Raw genomic sequence first — 24,293 nt, 5'->3', positions numbered from 1 at the left:
CAATAGACATTTCAGTTATCAGTGTATTCCTGTTCAGGAAAACTCAAGGACAATGATACAGGCACACAAGTATTCAGTTACAAAGAAAGGTTTACATGATCTGAAGAACTAGAACTGTTTGATTATTAAAAAAACCCAAATATTTTGAATGGTAAGCGGGTTGGAAGTTAAACATATTGCTTAATTATACTTAATTATTACTAATAATTTGAAGAGTACAATCTTCCTAGTATTCCCAGTTAAAAGGTGCATGGTTGTCCAACTCTCACAGGCAACCATATTGTAATTCCTGAAATTCTATAACATAATTAGGCTGCTATGAAAATAATGCTTTCTACTTATTTCCATGGGAACCACAACAGCTACAAAGAGCACAATAGCACTATTTAATAGAGCAAGTATCTGAATATAGCAACCAGAAAGGTGGTGATGTGGAGGCTGGCCTCTTCTCTCATGTAACTAGCAATAGGACTAGAGAGAATGGCCTCAAATTGCACCAGGGGAGATTCAGGTTGGACATTATGAAATACTTCTTCTCCAAGAGAGTAGTCAGGCACTGGAACAGACTGCCCAGGAAGGTGCTGGAGTCACCGTCCCTAGAGGTGTTCAAGAAACGTTTAGATGTTGTACTGAGGGACATGGTTTGGTGGGAAATATTGGTGATAGGTGGATGGTTGGACTAGATGATCTTAGAAGTCTTTTCCAACCTTGGTGATTCTAAGTTCTTAGCTTTTTAACAGCACCATTAGGTATGCACTTTTGCCTGTGAAGAATGAGAGTCTGCATATTGCACTTGTAAACACTTTGCACTTACACTCTTGGCTGGGTAAGGAGCTGGCTGGTGGGCCAGGCCCAGAGAGTGGTGGTGAATGGAGTTAAATCCAGTTGGAGACTGGTCACGAGTGGTGTTCCCCAGGGGTCAGTGCTGGGGCCTCCCCTGTTCAACATCTTTATTGATGACCTGGATGAGGGCATTGAGTGCACCCTCAGTAGGTTTGTGGATGACACCAAATTGGTGGGAGTGTCGATCTGCCTACGGGTAGTGAAGCCCTACAGAGGGATCTGGACAGGCTGGGGAGCTGGGCTGAAGCCAATGGGATGAGGTTCAACAAGACCGAATGCTGGGTCCTGCACTTTGGCTACAACAACCTCGGTCAATGCTACAGGCTTGGGGCAGAGTGGCTGGAAGACTGTGTAGAGGGAATGGACCTGGGGGTACTGATTGATGCTCGGCTGAACATGAGCCGACAGTGTGCCCGGGTGGCCAAGAAGGCCAATGGCATCCTGGCTTGCATCAAAAACAGTGTTACTAGCAGGAACAGGGAGGTAATTGTCCTCCTGTACTCAGCATTGGTGCGGCCGCAACTTGAGTACTTTGTTCAGTTTTGGGCCCCTCACTGCAAGAAAGACATTGAGGCCCTGGAACGTGTTCAGAGGAGGGCTACAAAGCTGGTGAGGGGTCTGGAGCACAGGCCTTATGAGGAGCAGCTGAGGGAGCTGGGATTGTTCATCCTGGAGAAGAGGAGGCTTAGGTGAGACCTTATAGCTCTCTATAACTTCCTGAAGGGGGGTTGTAGTGAGCTGGGGGTTGGCCTCTTCTCTCGTGTAATCAGTGATAGAACTAGAGGGAATGGTATTAGCTGCGTCAGGGGAGATTCAGGCTGGACATTAGGAAGTATTACTTTTCAGAAAGAGCAGTCAGGCATTGGAATGCACTGCCCTGGGAGGTGGTGGGGTCACCGACCATGGGAGTGTTCAAGAAACGCTTGGATGTGGTGCTGAGGGATATGATTTAGCCTGGAAGTATTGGCAATGGTTGGACTAGATGATCTTCTAGGTCTTTTCCAACCTTGATAATTCTGTGATTCTGTGATTCTGTCTTTCAGAAGGTGTCCCTACCTATGGCAGGGGTTTGGAACTGGACAATCTTTAAAGTTCCTTCCAACCCAAGCCATTCTATTATTCTATAACTTTAAGTAGCTATTAATGAGAAAAGTGGTCATAGAAGCATGAATCTAGTCAGACACTGAACACTGCATACCATTTGAAAAATACCATCTGTACTGTAAGTATGTACTCTCTATCATCAGACAAAAAAAAAAATTAGTTTTCTTGTGCAAAGTGTAGTAGCTTATTCTGAAATAAAAAGCCTTGTTCTGTGATAATCTTCAGGCTTAGTTCTCAGTACAATTTTTTTTCATGAAAAATGGATAATGAAGGTTAGAGTCACTAGGTGAGTGACTTGGACTTGTATCTCTCACAGTGCTCAGGCAAATGCAGCATTAATACTCCATAAATGAGAAATGCTAGAAAAAAAATGGAGTTACAGAGACAAAATTAAATACTATACCATTATACAACTGAATATCACTTAGACAAAGTTGCAAGGACAACCAAAATGATGATCTTTCCTATTAGGACTTGACTTTGCAGCTCTAACTATCTTCTCTGTAGTTAAATGTACTTGAAAACCTAAACACATTACTTATATTTGACAGTCACAATTAGTGAGAGTAAAATGGAAATGAAAACATGGGTAGGTACTCTGAGTAAGAGAAATCAGAAACATAATATTTTTCCTTCATTCTGTAGTAGGGAAAGAAATATTTTAATAAAAGTAATTCAGAATAATTGCAGTAGCTGTAAACATAAGGAGATTCTGGTCATTCTCACCATTGTTTATAATCAGCATCACAGTTGCAGTAGTATTTGGGATCAGTACAGTTGCGTTCAATTCCACAGGCACATTTCTGAATACCAGGTCCTGATCCACCCCAGTAGTAATGCTTCTCATTGGCTTTTCCAACCCACCAGGTATATGGATTTCCTTCTGCAAGGAATAAAAATGAAAAGTTATTGTACATCACAGATTGTATTGTACATGTACATCCGTTATGTATTAACTGGGCTCAGATGTTTAATACACAGACATTTGCAACACATAACTGGACTGCCACTTTGCATTTCTGGCAAACAAATGCACCCCGTTACTACTGAACAATTCAAAGGACTTTGCGAGGTAAACGAAGCACATTTCTTTTCTGTATTCACATGATGTATATTGACTGAAAAGAATTAAATATTTTGATCTAGTATGTTCTCTCAGTTTATATAATCAAAATATGTGGATAGGTTCCATAATTATTTTCAATCAATTTGAAATTCGTATATTTAGCTGTCGGATCATTCAACATTTATGCAAAATACTTCGTTGAGACATACTTTTTTAAATTATTATTATTATTTTTTATTTTTTAATATATGCACAAAACAGCTTTTGTTTGGAAATTAACCTGTTTTCACCTGAAAGCAAGTATGCTCATCATGGTCTCTCCATTTGGTCCATACGAAAGCAGAAAATTCCTAAGCATCTTAACCATTTTTAAAGAATCCATGTAAAAGTTTTGATTCAATACCAGAGCAGTGGTAATCTGGCGTTTAGTATTTCTTGGTATTGAGTCTGTAACTAACATATTTTTATATACATCTCTAAGTTGATTTCTAATGTTTTTGGACAAATGAAATAAATGTAATTTTAAAAAGTAAATAAATCCCATCCTTATTTAGGTCACTTTTTATGCCTCCAGTTCAATGCTCATATAATCATACACGAGCTTAACTTCAAACTTACGAGAGTAAGTCAGTTGCAATATAGTTAACTTGGTGCTTTTTGGCATTTAGAAAACATTTGAACTCAGCATTTAAACATTTTTATTTTTTTTTCTCCCATCCGTACTACTGTGCAACCTATTTTCTCGTTAAATCAGATGAAGCCGTTAGCACGAAATTCACTTATTATTAAAATTTATAGATGAAATTCTACGTAATAGATTCTATTTTTTTAATATAATTTTCTGTTTGTGCATCCCTTCTACATCTCTGAGATTGACATTCCTAATTGTGAAAATAGCCACCTTATACGTAAATTTGATCATCTAAACCATAAATTTATTTATCTCATACATATGTGGAGAGAGATTCAGACAAATCTTTAAAGAAAATTCCAGAGATGGAGAGAGTAAACAAATATGATCAGATACATTAAGCAAACAACGACAACAACAACAAAAAAACCCCAACAACTCTCTAAAACATACGCTGTGTTCAGTTATTTTGACTGTTAGATACCATATAAAATACTACTTTTGAAAATAAAGTAATGAGAAAAATTTATGGTTGCTGAAGGTTTTTATTTGTTGTTAACATGCTACACAGTATGACCATTCAGCCTACCACTATTGCAGATGGTATGGTAGTAATAGAATTACCTGAATCTTGGATCTAAACGGTCATTTTGGTTTCTGTGAGTTAACTATCATGGAACTAATTGTGAGCTAAAAGAACATGGTATGTGGATTGTGCAGCAGCATTTTCAAGTTGTAATATGATCTATCAGATATGAAAATATGCAGTCTTGGCCTTCAAAAGATTGTTTAATATGAATAATGTAATGATAAATGTCTTTCCAACAGCTAATGATAGAATGTGGTAGCTTTCTGGTGGGTATTCTTAGTGATATTCTTATTCCTTCGGAATAAGAAAACATGAAAAGGAGGCAGGAAAACAGAATGTCTTGGCAAGGAACTGCTAGCTAAACTGAGGGTAAAGAAGGGCAAATATAGACAGTGTAAGCAAGGACATGTCATCTGGGAAGAATACAAGGATGTTGTCTTGACTTTCATAGAAGGGATTAGGAAAGCTAAGGCACAGATAGATAAGACTGAACTTGTCAAGGGATATTAAAAACAACAAGAAAAGTTTCTACAGGTACATAGGTTAGAAGAGACAGGCATATCTATCTCCCTTGATAAATGAGAAAAGAGAACTGGTTACAACAGGTAAAGAAAAGGCTGGGGTACTCAGTGAGTTCTTTGTTTCAGTCTTCACTGGAAGCCAGGATTCTCACACCCTGAATCACATCCCCGAACATGAACCTCTAGGTGGGAACTGGGGGAGCAAACTCCTCCGCACTGTAAAAGTGGAGCAAGTCCAAGTCCAGCTCATGAGATTGAATGTGTATGAGTTCATGGGGCCAGATGACATGCATTCCAGGGCCCTAAGGGAGCTGGCTGACGTGGTTGCCAAGTTGCTCTTCCTCATTTTTGAAAAGTCATGTCTGTCAGGCAAGGTCCCCAGGGACAGAAAAAGGGAAACATTGCTCCCAGTTACAAGAAAGGGAGGAAGAAGGACCGGGAGAACTACAGGCTGATGAGCCTCACATCTGTGCCTAGGAAGATCATGGAACAGATCCTCCTGGAAAACATGTTAAGGCATTTGAGAGATGAGCAGGGGATCTGAGATGACCATGGTTCATCAAGGGAAGATCATCCGTGACTAATCTAGTGGCCTTATATGATGGAGTAACAGCACTGGTGGGCAAAGGGAAGGCAACTGATATCATCTGCCTGGATTTCTGCAAGACCTCTGAGGCAGTCTCCTACCACATCCTAATCTCTAAATTGGAGAGAGATGGATTTAACAGGTAAACTATTGAGTGGATAAGGAATTGGTTGTGAAGTTCCAGCCAGAAGATTGTGGCTGAGTGGAAGCCAGAGATGAGAGGTGTCTGGTACTCTTTAGCATCTTAATCAGTTACATAGATGATGGAATTGTGCATGCCTTCAAAAAGTTTGCTTTTGACACCAAGCTGAGAAGTGTGGTTGATACAGCAGAAGGAAGGGATGACATCCAGAGGAACTTTGATAAACTCAAAAGGTGGGCTATTGTGAACCTAATAAGGTTTAACAAAGCAGTGTGAAGGGTTTTTCACTTAGGTTGAGGTAATCCCAGGTATGTATGAAAACTGGAAGGAGAAATCCTTGTGAGTAGTGCTTCTGAAAAGGACTTAGACGTTCTAATTGATTAAAATCTTAACAAGTCAGCAGTGTGTTCTTGCAGTCTGGAAGGCCAATGGTATCTTGGGCTGCAAGGTGGGTGGCCAGCAGGGTGAAGGCTTCTAGAAGGCCTCATGAGGCCCCAGCTGGAGTAAGGTATCCAACTCTGAGGCCCAAAAGTCAGAAAAGGTGTGGAGCTTTTGGAGAGGGTACAGAGGAGAGCCACAAAGATGATCCAAGGGCTGGAGCACCTCTCCTATGAGGGCAGGCTGAAGGAACTGGGCTTGTTCAACTTGAAAAACAGAAGGCTGTAGGAAGACCTCATTACGAACTTTCAGTATTTAAAGGGAGTTGATGAACATGAGGGAAACCAACTTTTGACACGAGTAGATAGAGATGGAATAAAGGGGAAATTGAGTTAAACTAAAGGAATGGATATTCATAGTAAAGATCAAGGGGAAGTTCTTTACTTCCAGAGTGGTGAGGTGCTGGAACAAGTTGCCCAGAGAGGTTGTGTATGCCCCTCCCCTGGAGTTGTTTAAGGTCGGGTTGGATGGGACTCTGAGAAATCTGATCTAGTATCAGATGTAGTGGCTGGCAATTCTGCCTGTGGCGGGGTGGGGGTGTTGAAACCTGAGGTCTCTTACAACCCAAGCCATTCTATGATTCTGTGGGTAGATAAGCTCCACCATGCTGTTGTCTCTTCTCAAAATGACAGGGAATAAATTTGTATAAAAAAGGTTTATGGGTTGAGATAAGAACAAGGAACATAATGGGTTAAACAGATTCTACAGATGTTGATTAATGTTATTTGTTGCCTGTTGATAGCAGACTAGAACAGAAAGAACCAACTTTTCCTATTTTTCCCTGAGTGGCACAGGAGAATGAGGACTGAGCTAGTCCCTAGCACTTAATCTCTGCTACTCATTCATGGTTACTTTCTTCCCCTACTTCATCCCGTGGGATGCTGCCCTTCCAAAACTGATCCTTCATGGGCTTCCCACAGGCTGCAACTCTCCAAGCATTTGCTCCAACACAGGTCTACATCAAGGAGTCACCTTTCAAGAGCAGATGGCTCCAGCAATGGCTGCCATGGACAGCAGTTCTCTCGGGCCACTTGCTCCACCACAGGCTCTTTTCCACAGGCTGCAGCTCCAGCCTGGGTCCTGCTTGTGAAAGGGCTCTCCATGGACTGCAGCTTGCTTTGGGCCACATCCACCTCACTCTGGGCACCTTCATAGGCTACACACGGAGGTCTGCTCTGTATAGTGTCCATGCACTGCAGATGGACTTCCAGCTCCACCATGGGCTCCTCCACAGTCTGCAGGGAACTTCTGCTCTGTACCTGAAACAAGCTCTCTCTTTCTGTACTGATCTTGGTGACTGCAGAACTATTTTTATCATATTTCTTCTCCTTCTCTCCCAGCCACTGTTGTGCAACAACTTTTCCTTCCTGTTCTCACAGAGGCACAACAAGTATTGCTCATGGCTCAGCTCTGGCCAACAATAGGTCCCTTTTTTCAGTCTATTTTTCTTAGAGTGGACTGGTAACTAAAGTTTCTGTGTGAGTTATGACATATTAGTAAAGTTTTGAAGTCTTTTCATTAATATGAACTCAGACAGATATACTGATTTCTAAATTTTAGTTGTCCATCTGCACTGAAAGTCTGAGAAAAGCCACACTGATTATTTTCAAAAGCCTTCCCAGGATACACAGCAACTGTACTTTTTCAGAAATCTATGCAGTACAAATAAAGACATATACTCCTCACTTAATCTTGTAAAATATTTTGCCTTGATATTAATTGAAATACATTTAGACGTACTTAATTTGTGCTAAAATAATACAAAACCTATATGTGTCTTTACTAAGTCACTTATGGTGGTCTTTGAATTTGATGAAGTTGTTCCCAAACAACTGTTGTTTACTCCAACTGGGCTACAAAACATCCAGTTTCCCAGGGATATAATTAAAATTTTTGCACACAAAAAAAATTTCTGCAAAGGCCATGAGAGCAAAATCTATTATATTCAAACAGTGTGCCACAAAAGAATTAAACTGGAACAAGAAAAATCCAGATGAGACCTCTGTGAAACAGTCCCAGTGGTGAGGATAATGAGTTAAGGAGAGGTATTGGGAGAGCTTGTGGAACCCAAGTGTCACTGATGAGCTCTATCAGATCAGACTACTATTCTGAATAAATAGCTGATTTGTTATATTGCTAAAAATGTAAAAGTATTTGAGCACAAACAAAGGAAAAGTTATGCAGTACATCAACCGTAACCCGAAGAGCCTGCTGATTGGTCCAAGTAGCCACATCCTAGAAACCATCCTAGAAGCTGAACCAATTGAATCTGGAATGCTTTCTCAAACTACACCAGGGTCAGAAGTAGGCTGCAAAGATAAGGCCTTCATCTCCAGAACTACTGGAATGACAACCAGGGTGCACCACACATGCATAGAAGCATTAATTAGGGGTGAAGTTCAGGGCATAGAATGCACTTGGAATATTGTAGTGAATGTCTGGATGTAATTGTAATAACCACTCCTTGTCTATACCTGTCATGCATGCGGTGCTGAATAAACACACTTGCTTTATAACTACTCTATGGTTATAGAGTTTAATTCTTCAAGTCAGTTTAGGTGAGCCAGGTAGGAGACTCTTGGCTGGACTGCATGGCTGGTCAGACCAGGGAATGCTTCTGGTATGCCCAGAAAAATTTAGAGAAGACTCCCCAATCCGATACATCCACTGAGGGGCAGAGAAAGAGCACTGGGATGGACCAGGTATGTCACAGGTACAGGGGACCTGTAAATCATAAGGTTGCTCCCCTTGAGGTTGTATCCACATGGAAAGTTTGGGTGATTGATCAGGAGTGAATACCCCCCCCCCTTATCAGGAGAGGGGTCCCACTTAGGGAGGTATCTCAAATATTCAGAGAACATCACAGGTATAGCACATGAGATATCCAAAGTGTGAGGCCATAATGTGCTCAGGAATGTGAACTTTATAATACTTAGGAAAGGTGTGTCAGATCTGTAGGGTGAATGTGGCATGTGTGAGACATAGGTAAGCCACAGAGCAAGTGTGGAGTCCCAGTCCGTAGTTTTGTCCTCCTGTGAGGGAAATGGCCAGAGATGGACAAAGCCAGAGGTCTTATATATATGTCATTTAAACTTTTAAAATGACCAGTCAGTAGGCAGCATTTGCAGTTAACTGCCAGGAGGAGCTTGGCATGATTTACATAAGGGGCAAATGTCCGAACTCATTTTCTTTCTGTTAGTGATAGAAACTGTGATTGTCATTGTTATTATCTTTGTAATTTTTAAGTATTTTTGTTATAAAAATATTGTCTGTGTAATTCCATTTATAATGGGAGAACTCTTATTGGTATGGGACTTATAGTTAGATAAAATAAAAACATCAAAACTTCCCAGATTTTTTCAAGTGTTGCAGAAATATCCTTGCAGGAATGGATAAAGGGACTGTGTTTAAGAGTGATGCCAAGCAGTTATCCTTTGCCATGTATTCATATCCAGAGGAAACTACAGTCAAATTAGTAACTTGATCAAGACTTGACAAATTTTTACTCTTTGTCAGATTGCCCTCTTCTACTTATGTTCTTAGTCTGCTGTTTTGATCTACAACAGCTCAATACACTATTATTGTTGACATAAATACATAGGTGGAACTCAGTGTGCATCTTTGGTGAAGTTTTGCCCCTTACTGCTCTCATAAGACTACATTACTGTGTAAGATAACTCATGGCAAAGTCTCTGCAGATACATTAATATATTTCTCAACTCCAAGAGTAATGTTGTCAGTACCTAATGGCATTAAAAGCAGATGGTTAGTTGTTAGAAAGCTGCACAGTCTGTTACAAAGTTTCGGACTTCACATGCTACCATTTTCAGGTGATACAGTTTAAAGGAGTCATAGAGACTGTAGCTCTTTAGTCACATTCCTGATTTTTGTGGCAGTTTTTAAAAGATGATGAAACAGAAGCAACACTTCTAGTGAAAGAATGAGGTCCCAAAGGCTAGTCAAAGGTGCTGCTGAATATTTCAAAAGCAATTCCTCATCTCTTCCTTTAAAATCCTTTGCTCTTTATTATTAATTTATTTTTAATTGCCATACAATATTGTAATGTACAATCAAATTGTTAGAAGAGTAGGCCTTTATTTATTTTTTTTTATTTTTTTTTTTTTTACTCTGTTCTACTTATGGCCTGTTAAAAAATTCATCTGCCAGCCATCAAAATTTTTGATGCCGTCTAAATAAATATTATTTTCTTCATTTCCACCGAGACATTTACTAATTACATACAAATTATGGGTAGAATGACTTGATAAATACCACAGGTAAAGCTCATTGTTGGCTCAATATTTATAATTCTTCAATATTACACTTGGTGATCCAGTCTAGCAATTTTATACTAATTCCTTACAACCATTACAATCCATGCTAATAAAATCTGCAATATATTTCAACAACAGTTAAAGCTCTCCAGTTTGGTTTTCCAGGTGTCATTCAATGCTGTAATTTTAGATTATCTACTCAGCTAGCATGCAAACAAATACATTTCTGTATTTGTTTTCCAGCTGAAGTTAATAAGTATTTTCCAAGCTTAAAACTGATGTCAAATAAACCAGAGAACAGAATTGAAAATCAGAAAATGAAAAAATAAGATGTATGAACATGATATTTAACTATTTATTACTTAATGTACTATAAAAATTACCTGAAGATTCAACACTGTTGCCTCTTGGCCTTTGCCCATGTTAGTAATGATTACTGCCAACAAAATGAACTAATTACTTCATAAATTTCTTTTATTTTCAGATAATAACATTCTTGCCAATAGTGTAATTTTTTTACTCCAAAATTAAATTTTATACTGTTGGGAATTTAGAAATGCAAAAGTTCAATTACTACTGAACAGATTAAAATATATATTTTACAGATCCCCATACTCCTTACACATAGTCCCAGAATATTTGAGGGTTGGAATTTTTATTACTTTGCAAATAGATCCCAAATCTCCATATTTTTTTTTTTTTAAATGGGTTTTTAAAAGATCTGTAAACTAGGAACAGAATATGTTATATTTTTCACCCACTTCCAGTTTGGACCAGAATATATTAATTCATGCAACATAAAAAGTGTTGTATCTGCTACTATCACTAGAAGCAATGTTGCAGAAAAGTTGAGATTCCTTTAAGGATCTGTTAGATCCAAAGCCAGACTTGTGACATTGCAGTTCAGTAATAATGAAAACCAAAGACAGCACCATTTTACCGGGTAATACTAATAAAAATGCCTGTCATATAAAAAGATTTGCTATAACTCAAGACTGACAGATCTCAAAGCTTTTTATTATGCATTTATAGAAAAACTGTAGAAGATAAGCTAGATAGACAATACCCTGTAACAGGAAAAACACATCTGGTGGCAATGGACTTGTAAATGGACTATGTAGTAATTCAGAATGTATTCCTACTGTTGTGCACTTCATTATTTAATTTAGCTGTCTGACTATCAGATTGGTGGTCTTTACTCCTTAATTTCTAAACTATGCTGTCTGTGGAAGAATTTAGGATGCTAACACTGCCCAACATGCAGTATTACTGACAATGCCATTTCAGATTCTGGGCCTGACAGGTGGAGTCAGTGTGAACAATCACTATAAGAAGTTCATAACATCTTATGAAGAGACAGTTTATCAGATGCAGTAAGATTTTTCTCATGTAAAGTTAGTTCTGAATTGTTAAGAAAGAATTTTGTCTCAAGCAGTCGCAGTAGTTTCAACTAAGACCTCTTTCATCATGAGTAAACAAAAAAAATTCTTTTAAATATGATTGACTAGCAAAATTGTTCCATGCATAGTAGCAGAAATTAAATTTTAAATAATTTTCAAATTTAGACTGACATTTTTCACAAAGAGTTTTTGTAATTTTGAGGATAAATTTTGTCATTTTAGGATTTTTTTTGCTATTGATTGTAAAAAGGTCCTTCATAAAGCCAGCCTTTTAATGAGAAAGTGTGATAGAATACAGGAAGCTCTGTTATCTACTTGTTTTTACAATAACTTTACCATAATAGGTAAAAAGGCTGTTGCCTCCCAGTCTGGTGACAAATTAAGGCTGCTGAGTGAAAGTACTGTGCCTCCATGCACAGGGAACAGACGGGACTCACACACAGTGTGTAACATCAAAAGTCTAAATTTAATGCAGTGCAACTGATTCCTTTCCACAGTCCCGGATGCTGTTCTGCCCACCCCTCCCAAAAGTTGCACCGTTGGTTCCAGAAGCCATTTTCTCAGCCAAGACCACAATGGGAGTGCAGTAACGTCCGCACCAGTATCTACCAGAAATTCCAAGGTCATATGGGGTCAACAAACTGACCATGTGGATGCAAATTCAGAGATGGGGTTGTCTGTTAAGGTAAAATTACCGGTTGGTTGAAGCAGGATCTCAAACCCTTGCTCCACCGCCCCTGATCCTTCCACCCATGTCCCCAGATCATCTGGGTCCACAAGCCGGACAGGGTAAGGCCCCTTCACCTCTGTTCTGCCTGCTCGTGCCCCTGGTCGGGTCTGGGCCATGGAGCTCCCCAAGCCTATGCCCCTGGATTGATTTGAGTCGATTCCTGTGGTGGCCAGGCAGCGGACCCCTGAATTTGCTTGGCCTTCAGGTTTCCCTGACATACTAATCATGTCCAAAAACATCTGTGCACTGGAACCTAAGACGTCCCCTTCTTGTATGGCCTTTTTCAATTGCAGAATCAGCTTATAATCAATAGGCTGCCATATGCGTGATCCAGTTCCCCCACCTACTAGCACTGGATAACACAGTCTACAAGGATTTATCTCATGGACCAGATTGCATCCAGTGATGGTCCAGTGCTCAGCAGCCTTGGCTGCTTCCCTCCCCAGATACTGATCACTTGGACTCCTAAAGGTTTTACTATGAGAGCGTGAGGATGCCTTACTACCTGGGGCTGACAGCTTTTTTATTTCACTGTCTACCTCCCCACTAGTAGAGGACTCCTTGGTGCTAAGCCATTCTACTTCCTCTCTCTTCCTCAGAAACCCTTTTTTGAGGGTAAAGGGGTGGCATAGAGGAGAACACAGGCTGCTGAATAGGGGCAGCAGCGTCTGTTGCCAGTCCTGGTGGTTTCTCCCTTGGAAAATAGATAAACCCTTGGACTCCTATACCCCCGAGCCCTCTTCACTCATCCTCCCCCTACTCTGAATGCCCCATGGGGGGAGCAGAAGGGGCTGACAGGATCTGTAATGAGGCTAATAACAGGGGTTTCTCCTTTGCTACTGAGGTCCTTTCTCTCTCTACCTTTGCTACTGCCTCTCCCTCTTGTGTCTCCTCTTGATCATTTATCTCCTGTAGCTCACTGCCAGCTTTCTCTAAGGTGGACTGACTCACACAGTGAGAAGGTTCATTCCACTTAATGAGTGGACGGAGGTCCTTATTATGTACTTTACACCACAGCTGTGAAGCCATCCCCTGCAGCATACGCACCCACTGCCCCATAATCAGAGCTATAATGGAGTTGCTGTCCCACACCCCTGGTCTGGACCAGTTTCACCACATCACGTTGGAGTCACCAATTGTCACCTCTCTATCTGGAGGCAAGTTAAGGCTGCTAAGTGAAAGTACCATGCCTCTGCACACAGGGAACAGACAGGACTCACATACAGTGTGTAACACCGAAAGTCCGAATTTAATGCTGCACAACAAACCTTATATACTGGTACATGTGACCGCCCCAGATACTCATGACCTCCCTGACTTAAACCCTGGTGCATACAGGCACCTCCTACCCAATACCCCACAAAGGCAATATATTGAAATCTCATGTAAAAATAATCTGTTCTGATTGCTTCATAATAATGACTCAATATTCATTAGTTTCAAACCAGAAATATAGAAATCTGATGCAATGGGATTTAAATACTTTTTAGGAAAGAAGTGTTAACATCAATATTTACCTGATGTGTAAGTATTCAGAAGTGTTTTTAAAGTATTTTTTGTTAATAATTTCAATCAGTAGGATTTTAGGAAAGAAATATCTGAAGTTATTGTTCATTTCAAATGAAATTCTTTCTTTCACCTAGAGAAATACTGACACTGGAAATGAGATAAATACAGATAAAATGTTGGATTGTCAAAAATGCCATGGGAAATATGGATTTGTTTCTAATAACATTTACATGCTGGGTCAACTAATGAAATTATCAGGTGAAAGACAGGAAACAAAATAAATGTAGCACATTTTTACTGTATGATTATACTATGTACATCTGAAAAAAAAAAAAAAAAGAAGAAGAAATGACCCCTTAAAATTTTAGAAATGTAAATATACCTTCTTCAATAAACTCTTGCATCAGAGACTCAGGAAAGCTGGGAATAACATAAAATATTTGCTATACTTTAATCTTCTTATCTGGGCAAATACTGCTAGACAGAGAATGAAAATTTTGCTAATTGATTTGACTCAGAGTTCCATTCTTATGATTTCATGTCCTTTATGCACTCTCATGCTCCTACTGTATTGAGAAAAAGAAGAAAAAAATTTTCTTTTTTTTTTTTTCAAAAAAAACTTTTGCCAATGTAGAGACGAGTATTTCATACTGTCTGGAGTAAGAGCAACAATGGGTCAGGTGCAATTCTGGGTTTTCAGTCAAACTATGATCAGGCTATGGATATATCTTGTATGAAGTACATGTGTGTATATATATATATATACACACAGATATATATATATATATACACACACATACACTCCAAAGGTATCGTTCATATAACTATGCCATAAACAGATGTTTTCCAAATTACTCTGCAAGTGTTCTGCATGACATAATAACCACCTTGATGTGAACGACATTTGAAACATCACTGAAAAGAAAGATGATTTATATCTTTACTTATGGAAAAAAATAATTCAAACTGATTTTAGAGAAATATGTGAATATCCTCTGAAGTTATTCTTATCCCTGGCTAAATAATATGTATTTCAAACTTTGCATATAATAACTACAACATACCATTTTCTATTGATTTCACATACAAGATTTAGAATATTATTTAGAGTACAGCCTTTGAATGATTTACTGAAAGAAGCGTAGTAAAATTTTTCTTATTAAGATCAGTTTAAAAAAAAAAAAAAGTCAAGAGGAAAGAGATAAAAAGGGTATGTACAGTGAAATAAGAACTTAGATTTCCTTCCTAAACTGTTCCTTTACTTGCTCTCCCTAATAGGTTGTGCCTTGGGAAATGAAACTTACTAAAGGTAAATAATAATAACAAAGCATCTAAAAATGAGCAAAGGTTTGGAGTTAGCATATCAAGGCCTCTGAAAGTCCAGAAATTTGATGGTGACAAACAAGAATGTGTAGAGAAATCAGAAGAGAAATTCTTTATAACGATGTAATAATCACAGGTGATTATTTGTATTTCTATTTTTTTTTTAACCCATGCTCCTATGAAATAGTTTTATAGAAACTGTAACATTCCCACCTATATATGAAGAAACTAGTTAATTTTTACTAGCAAAAGAATCTGTATTTCTGGCAAATCATTGCTTATTCATTTATTTAAATTTTTAAAACCATCCTTCTGAGATGCATCGAAATAGTCCAAACAGAACACCTAGAAACCCTTCAGCATCTGAGGATTCCACAGAAAACACCATCACATTTTTTCCCCTGTTTTAAGGGCAAGATTCCTAGCTTCACTTTTTTTGACTTGAAATGGAATGAAATGTGTAGAACAGAACAATACTTAACTGCAGTTGTAGCTCATTGTGATCATGTTATGTTAAAGGAAGAAAGATTAAAGATTAATGAAGATAAATAGATTCAGTAAATTATGAGTGAAAAATATGTTTAGGGAAATCTCTCACAGAAAGAAGGTACAGCTAAGATAGAGATGAACAACGTTTTGTTCTTATATTTAAACCTATAAAATTAACATCACACCTATACCTATAACCTATAATCACACCTATAACCTATAAAATTAACATCAAAATTAGGATACCATTCCTCTCAAATGCACAAATCTTAATTAGAAATCTTAATAATAAAATATATTCTGTCAGATACAGATTTGTAAACATATTATGCTACTTTTTTTTTTTTATTATTATTTTGAGCTCATGAAGCATAGCTCTGTATATGGCATCTATATTCAGATGCATAGTATACTATGACACAGTAATACTTTTGTGATCATGTTCAATGTGTGTCACTTTCTACACTTGAGTTCTGTAGTACTATATGGATAGTTAGTGACACTGACTTCTTTCTACAGAAGTCAGTGACAGTTAGTCAAATAACTTCTGGTTTCCTTCCAAGAATTTATGCTCAAATTACTTGCCTGAGTTTAAATTCCACTAAAAAATCATATTATTAATTAAAACACAGATCAGATATTTCTGAGTAATTTCTCACATTTCCTGATATTTAGTTATTTTGTAGAAGTGCCCATTGTGATCCAAATACACTTAAAAGACTATGAAGAACTAGAAGGCCCAAGGTCTCCCACATAGAACATACAGTAACATATCAATAATGTACAGCTATTGGTAAAATATAAAAATGAAAGAGTAAATCTATAAGAAAACCTAAAGCAGCTTCAGTCAGAGCTCACTTACAGTACTGTAATATTTCATAATGACTACACCACCTTAAACTTCAGCAAAACAAGAGTCATTCAGGAGCTGCAGACGTACTGCTGAAGAATGTTCTTTGAAAGCTGAAAAGTAACTAAACCCATTCCTTTACTCCAATGTCAGAGAAAGACTGATGCATGCAAGAATTCAAATGTGACTCTGTGCAGGCTTAGTGTGTATCATGGTGTTATCTAGATCAAGCTATATCCATGACAAGGGAGCAGTAGGCCCATGGGCCCCCTGGTATACCCCAAAATGGGAAGGGACAAGGGGAAGGGATAGGGAGATGACAGCTGGGATCAAGGAAACAAACAGAGTAGCTGCAACAATCTAAGAAGGAAAACTTATTTTACTATGATATTGGAATGCAAGATAACACTATATAATACAATCTAATTGAAACTGAGGCTAATAAATCAAGTAAAATAAGGGATAGAGAGAGTTTTCTGAAAACCGAGAAGCCTGTTTTGAAATTGAAGGCACATGGCTTGGAAGCACATCCACACCTGCTTCCAGGCAGTAAGAGAGAGAGCAAACGTTACTCCCATTACATATTTTCCTTTCTGACCATGATGTCCTCTAGGACACATGTTCTTCTCCGTGTTCCATGTGATGCAATGATGTGAAATACCAATAGCAAAATTTAGAAAACCGTGACAGAGTGCCTGATGTTTCTAACTTACTTTCATAATGTACTCTTTAGTTCCATTTACAGCTAAGGTCCCATGTGCAGAAGCAACTAAGAAGGACATAGTTCTCTAAGAATGTACCTGTGATTTTTTTACAGCAAGTTTGTGCTCCTATAGAAACTGCTATGCAATCCTTAAATTATCAAATAAATATGAAGCAATTACTCTATAAAACAGACCAATAATCTAGTCACAGGCAAAGCATCTCACAGGTGTGGCTTAAAACTCATTCACTATGTTTGGAATTTTATCAAGTATTTTACAGTCACAAAAATTAATATCACCCTGTGACATATCCATGGTTGTGATCAACAGTAGTTCTTAGCCTTTCAAAGGTTTTGTATGGAGTAGTACTATTTCTTTTCACTTATTTTTCACTTTTTGTTATTCAAGTACTATTTCCCTTGGTGGGGGAACAAAAAACTAACTTTTGCACAGCAGTTTTCACTTGTGTACTCATGTGACAGCATGTTTATGAGTTTTAATTAAAAAAAAAAAAGAAAAAAAAAGATGACTATCAAATATAAAAGATGAGATAATGACACCTGATTACTGGGAATTTGACAGATACTGCTTATAAAAAATACGTATCACATTAAAGTTCAAAGATATTCAAAGCCAGTACACATTCAAAAATAATCATGATCAATTACAATTCAAGAAACTAAACCAAAGTGAGAGAATACATTATTTGTACTATAAAAGTTATTAAATAAAATTTTTCTAATATTCTAAAATATATTTTGTTGAATTAAGTGCACACTTCAGTGAAAACACTGTCTACTGAAAGTATACATCATTCAACAAAGTCTAACATCCACCAATGAGATTCTTAAGAATTATGAAGTTTCAGGTACAATAAATGTAAGAAAAAGAACCTATCAAACGAAAAAGAAAATGTGCTAGGACAAATTTTCTCATAGTCTACAGTACTGCATACATTATATTTTGAATTTACTAGGACACACATTTTATGTCTAAATCCAGTCATATTTCCAGATTGGTATTAAATTCAGATGTCATTTTTTCTATCATAATTCAGAGTGCTCTCCAGCTGTGTTACTACTAGCAAATTTTGCAGGCTCAAGGCTCATTGTACAAAATAACAAGTAACCCCTTTCTGAATAACTTAAATAATCCCCAAAATATATTTCATTAGCAAATTCAAACTCAGATGAGTCTTTCAGCATAAACGGTGAAGACACAACAGATATTCACTGTTGTCTCTTCTTGCATTTGCTCCCACAGCTACCTGCTTCTATCTTTGTGGAAGGTAGCTGTGGAGGAGTAGCATCTCCCTGCTTACCAGATATAATCCCACTTTTCACTTCACTAATTTCCATGACCAAGAAAAACTTTCATGATTTTCTGCTCCTTTATGCACAATAAAATCAACACATAAACAGGAGCCTGAGTATTGCTCTTTTTTTTTTTTTTTTTTTTTTTTTCCTTTTTTTTTTTTTTTTTTTTTTTTTTTTTTTTTTCTCTTTATTAATTTATTAGTATATTACAGGCAGCTTTTATTAAAGCCCCCTCAGTTACAACTTCTTGGCTGAAGAATGCATCCTGTTTTGTGCATAACTTTTACCTTTTACATATTCATTGAGCTATTTGTATTAATATGTTGTTTTAAAATGAGTCCAGTCTAATTTTGCTGATAAAAAAATGATTACTAGCTCTCATTTATTTTCTAAAATACTTGGCTAATTATTTGTTATTTAGAACAAAAGTGCAATCACTAATGTTCTGCAAAAATCCTTCACTCTTGGTTCTGCTTTTGGGGATAAATCTAGGTTTATGTACTTGGCTATATCTATATTCCGAATGTCTTTGCAAATTATTGCTTACTCTTAATCCATTGTTAAATGTTTTCAAGAAAAAATATTATGCTGATGTGGCCTCATAGTGAACCTTCAAGTATGTTCAATCTATATGCACTTTTACAGACTGCATGTAGACAAATTCCCAGAACAGAATCCAGAGAGGTAAATGTTAGAAATTAGTTCCCAAAAGCAGTAACCAGCAATTGCTGAGTTTAGTTAGGCTCTATTTTATGCCATCTAATGCAAGCTGTGCAATAGTTCTATCACAGAGAAAGCTGCAAATGGGAATTAATTGCTGCCATTTCTGTGGGTCAAAATTTTATAAAGTTATAGTATTTTTTCCTTTGTCTCCTTAACTTTTATAAAGCTGTTATTTTTTGTCACACGAGGATTACCAAAGAATAGTGCAAATGTTCATTCAGTGATGAAACAGTGAACATTTTTGCAGTTTACCTAACCAGAGAAACTTGATCAAGATGAGCACTAAATGTACAATCATAGTTATATCTTAAACAGATAACATAATAGTAAATTTTCTGATGTTGGACATTTGGCTAGATTAACCAATATTCATCCAAAAACATACATCTGGTATTGAGAACATCACTAATGATTTTCCCTGTAAAGCAAGAGTCTAATGTTAAGCTCTCAAACAGATATTTAGACATTGAGGTTGAATTATAGGATATATTAAAAAGTGGAATAATCAAGTAGCCAGTTAGGGATTAACACCCAGCAATTTGGAATATTAGATTTGCATGTTGATTCAGAATATGAAAATCCTAATAATCTTAGATATGACTACAATGACTATTTTTCTTTGAAGCAGCCCTATTAAACAGCGCTACTCTGCCATTCAAAAATAAGCAAAAACATTTTGGAGCCATAACTAGTTTATGTCTCGGATGTTAAGCAGTGACACTATTTGTTTGATTGAAAAACAAACAAAAATCCAGTGAATGGCATTTCAGGACTGCCTGATTAAGATAAATCTAAGTGATTTTAATAGGAATAAATGTGCTTGAAACATAGTAACTGTGGCAAAATCACTGAAAATCTCTCTTCTGACAAGTCTTTTCAGTTTTGGGTACCAGCTCAGGTTTTCAAGCTGAGAACTAAATTTTTATAAAGTTGACATTTTCCTACTTATCAAATCTGAACTGTTTGCTTCATTGTTTAGCTTGCCGTGAACTGTCCAGTGTTCCTTCTCCTTTGTCTATCTTTAAATATATGAGAGCTGATCCAAAAGTAATACCTCCTTTTTTTTTGTTGTTGTTGGTTTTTTTTGTTTTGTTTTGTTTTGTTTTTTATTTTTTAAATTCTGTTGGCAGATGCTGGTTATACAGCAGAAGAGGCTGAAGCTTGCTGACAATTTTCTGTTCAATTTTGTTGCCATGCAACAGATCACAGCAGAAAGGCATTGTGAAAAAGTGGAGACTGACATGGAAGAATGTGTGAAGCAAAGATACCTAATTAAATTTCCCCATGCAAATAAACTGGTTCCCACTGACACTCATGGTTGCTTGCTGTACATTTATGGAGACCACATAGTGAATATTGACACATATTGAGGGGTGGGTGATGAAAAGCTTTGAAACACATCAGCTCTGATGGTGCAAATTTTTATGAGCATAATATGTAGGTTCCTGTGGAATAGTTTGATGAAAGTAAAAATAGGATATGTAAAACATAGATCTAATCAAAAGACCTATAGAAGGCCCTGTATGCCGGCCTGACCCTACCCACAGAGAAGTGTGCTGCCTTCCTGGGGCACGGGTCAGGGACATTTCAAAGAAAATTTCTAGATTGATTCATCCTTCAGACTACTACCCACTTTTAATAATTCAGGCTGACAGTGAGGAAGTTGGCAAGCAAAGCCTGAGGTCCATCAAGAAAGACTTCAGGGGAATGGGGCGAATACTTGAAGGAGCTGGGGTGCAGGTGATCTTTTCTTCTATGGTGTCCGTGTGTGATCCAGGCAAAAGATCACAAGGGAGGATCCAAAAAACGCCATCTCTTAAACAGATGGCTTAAGAGCTGGTGGCAGACACAAAATTTCGGCTATTTTGACCATGGGGCAATCTACACTGCACCTGGAATGATGGCTGCTGATGCAAGCAGCCCTGTCCCTGAGGGGTAAGAGGGTATTAGCTGAAGAATTAGCGGACTCATGTTGATAGGTTTCTTAACTAGGAAACGAAGGGGGAAGGGGCCAAAATAAGGGCTAACTGGGGTTGAACGGTGCATTCGAGGGATTGTACCAAACTCTGTGGGCAAAGAATTGCAGAGTGGCAAAAGGAGGGAGTAGGTAGGCAGGGGGATGTGCTGTGGGTGCCTGTTCTAGCGGATCCTGGATCGCTTATGAAGTGGTGAGATGGACAGCCAGGCTGAAGTGCCTTTATTCTAATGCACGGAGCCTGAGTAACAAGCAGGAGGAACTGGAAACTGTGATGCACTCTGAAATTATGACATTGTTGCTATCACACAGAAACATGGTGGGATGACTCCCACAATTGGGATAACTACCATTGATGCTATAGGCTCTTTAGGAAGAGATAGGCGAGGTAGGAAGGGTGGGGGAGTCGCCCTTTAATGTCAGAGATTGGATAAACTGTGAGGAGCTCCCCATGAAACAGTCAGAACAGAGTTGAGAGCCTGTGGGTTCGGATTAGAGATGGGACTAATAAAGGTCAGCTGGTATAGGGGTATACTACAGCCACCTGATCAAGGGGAGGCTGCTGATGAGGCTTTCTTGCTCCAGATGCGTGAGGCGTCTGGCTCACGGCTCTTTTGTCCTGGTGGGGACTCTTCAACCATCCTGACATCTGTTGGGAAAACCACACCGGCGAGCTGCAAGAGCTCCAGAAGGCTCTTGGAATCCATTGATGATAGCTTTCTGGTTCAGGTATTGACAGACCGACCAGAGGTCAAAGCGTTTGCTGGACCTGCTGCTCACCAACGCTGAGGGAGATCATCAAAGGCGTCAAGGTTGAGGCTGCCTGGGCTCCAGCGATCATGCCCCTGGTTGAGTTTGTGACTCAAGCGATGTGGCGCCTGGCAAAGAGCAGGACCAGGATGCTCAACTTTAGAAGAGCAGACTTCAAGCTACTCAATGGAATGCTGGCCAAGATCACGTGGCGCGCTGCCTCAAAGATAAGGACGTTGAGGAGAGCTGGCTACTGTTGCAAGGATGCCTCCTGGCAGCACAAGAGGTCTCCCATTCCCCTGATTAAGAAAGTGGGCAGGAGAGGTAGAAGAAACGCATGGCTCAGCAAGGACCTGCTAAGAGAACTGAGGGTGAAAGAAAGGGGGTGTACAAGCTCTGGAAACAAGGCTGTGTCACCCCGCGAAAGAATACAGGATGCCGTCCGAAACTTGCAGATGTGGGATCAGGAAAGCCAAGGCGCAGCAGAACTGAACTTGGCGAGGGATGTGAAAATAAAACAATAAGAAAACCTTCTACAGGTACATTGGCCAGAAGAGACAGGCCAAAATGGGCGTACCTACTCTGGTAAATTTAAAAGGAGAATGGCTTCAACAGATTGAAGAGAAAGCTGAGGTGCTGAATGATTCTCACCTCTGGTCTTCACTGGTGCCAAGGATTCTAGTCTTTTTCACGTCCCTAACTTGCATCATCCATACCCTCCATGTGGGGACCAAGGGAGGTAAATCCTCCCACTGTAAGGGTAGAGCAAGTCCGAGAGTGCCTCTTAGACTGAATGAGTATAAGTCTATGGGGCCAGATGGCATGCATCCCAGGGTCCTGAAGGAGCTGGCTGAGGGTGTTGCTGAGCCCGCTCTCCCATCATATTTGAGAATGTCGTGGCTGGTCAGGTGAGGTCCCAGATGATTGGAGGAAAGGGTCACGTCATCCCATTTACAAGAAGGGGAGCAGGGACGACCCGGGTAACTACAGGGCCGGTGATCTCAACCTCGTGCCTGGGGAAATTATGGAACAGATCTCCTGGACAACATGCTTGATCACATAAAGAACAAGCATGTGATCTGAGACAGCCAGCATGGCTTCACCAGGGAAGGGTCAAATGCTTAACTAATCTTGTGGCCCTTCTATGATGGAGTGAACGGCGTTGGTGGATGAAGGGAAGGCGACCGATGTCATTTACCTAGGCTTGAGCAAGACCTTTGACATGGCATTATGACACCATATCTCCAAATTGGAGGGATGTGGATTGATGAGTGGACCACCAGACAGATAAGGAATTGGCTGAAGGGCTGCAGACGAGGGTGGGTGGTCAATGGCTCTATGTCCAGGTGGAGGCCGGATAACGAGCGGCGTCCCTCAAGGGTCTGTCTTGGGACCGGTGCTCTTTAACAATCTTTATTAATGACATCGATGAGTGAATGGAGTGCACCCTCAGCAAGTTTGCTGATGACACCAAGCTGAGTGGTGCAGTCGATACGGTGGAGGGAACAGATGCCATTCAGAGGGACCTTGACAGGCTGGAAAGCTGGGCTCGGGTGAACCTAATGAGTCAACAACCGAGCAAAGTGCAAGGTTTTGCACCTTGGGCCGGAAAGAACCCAGGCACCTGTACAAGGCTGGAGGAGTTTGTCTTGGAGAGCAGCTCGGCTGAAAAAGACCTAGGGTTCCTGATAGATGAGAAACTTTAACATGAGCCAGCAGTGCGCTCTGGCAGCCCGGAAAGGCAAATGGCTCCTGGGCTCCATCAGGAGAGGGGTGGTAAGCAGGGATACGGGAGGTTATCGGTCCTCTCTACTCTGCTCTTGTGAGGCCCCATCTGGAAGTACTGTGTCCAGGTGTGGAGCCCTCAGTACAAAAAAGATATGGAGATTTTGGGAAAAGGTCCAGAGGAGGGCCACAAAGATGATCAGGGGGCTGGAGCACGTCCTCCCCTATGAGGACAGGCCGAGGGAGTTGGGGTTTTTGCCAGCCTGGAGGAAGGAGAAGGTTGTGGGGTGACTCCATTGCAGCCTTTCAGTCTGAAGAATTATCTTACTCCCACGGAGGGGAGTTAAAACTCTTCGATATAGGGCTATTATAGCAGGACTAGGTGTGAAATTGTTTATAGTTTTGATTACGATATGGGAAATTTTATGTGGTATGTAGGGATAAGTTCTTTTAATCTAGAAGGGTTGTTTTAGGTCCTTGGAATCTAGTGCTGTTCCTCAGTGAGTTTTGTTGAGTCCTCATCTGTTCTCCTTGTGAGGTGTTTCAAGATTCTCTAAGGTTGGACGGTGTGTCTCTGGGCAAACCTGATCTATGTAAATAGTTGT

General features: G+C 39.2%; 1 protein-coding gene across 3 annotated transcripts in view; it reads right to left on the bottom strand.

Moving 5' to 3' along the window:
* CNTNAP2 (contactin associated protein 2) overlaps positions 1–24,293 on the bottom strand; it is a 559,041-nt gene that overhangs the window by 145,547 nt on the left and 389,201 nt on the right. For all 3 annotated transcript variants that reach the window (XM_015854927.2, XM_015854925.2, XM_015854926.2), the window contains one exon: positions 2,674–2,830. In XM_015854927.2, the coding sequence (XP_015710413.1) occupies positions 2,674–2,830 (157 nt within the window). The remainder of the gene's footprint in view (positions 1–2,673; positions 2,831–24,293) is intronic.

The sequence above is a fragment of the Coturnix japonica genome, chromosome 2, assembly GCF_001577835.2.
Source record: "Coturnix japonica isolate 7356 chromosome 2, Coturnix japonica 2.1, whole genome shotgun sequence".
NCBI classification, from domain to species: Eukaryota; Metazoa; Chordata; class Aves; order Galliformes; family Phasianidae; genus Coturnix; species Coturnix japonica.
The sequence above is the reverse complement of the archived record's forward strand: the minus strand, read 5'-3'. Positions and strand labels throughout refer to the sequence as shown.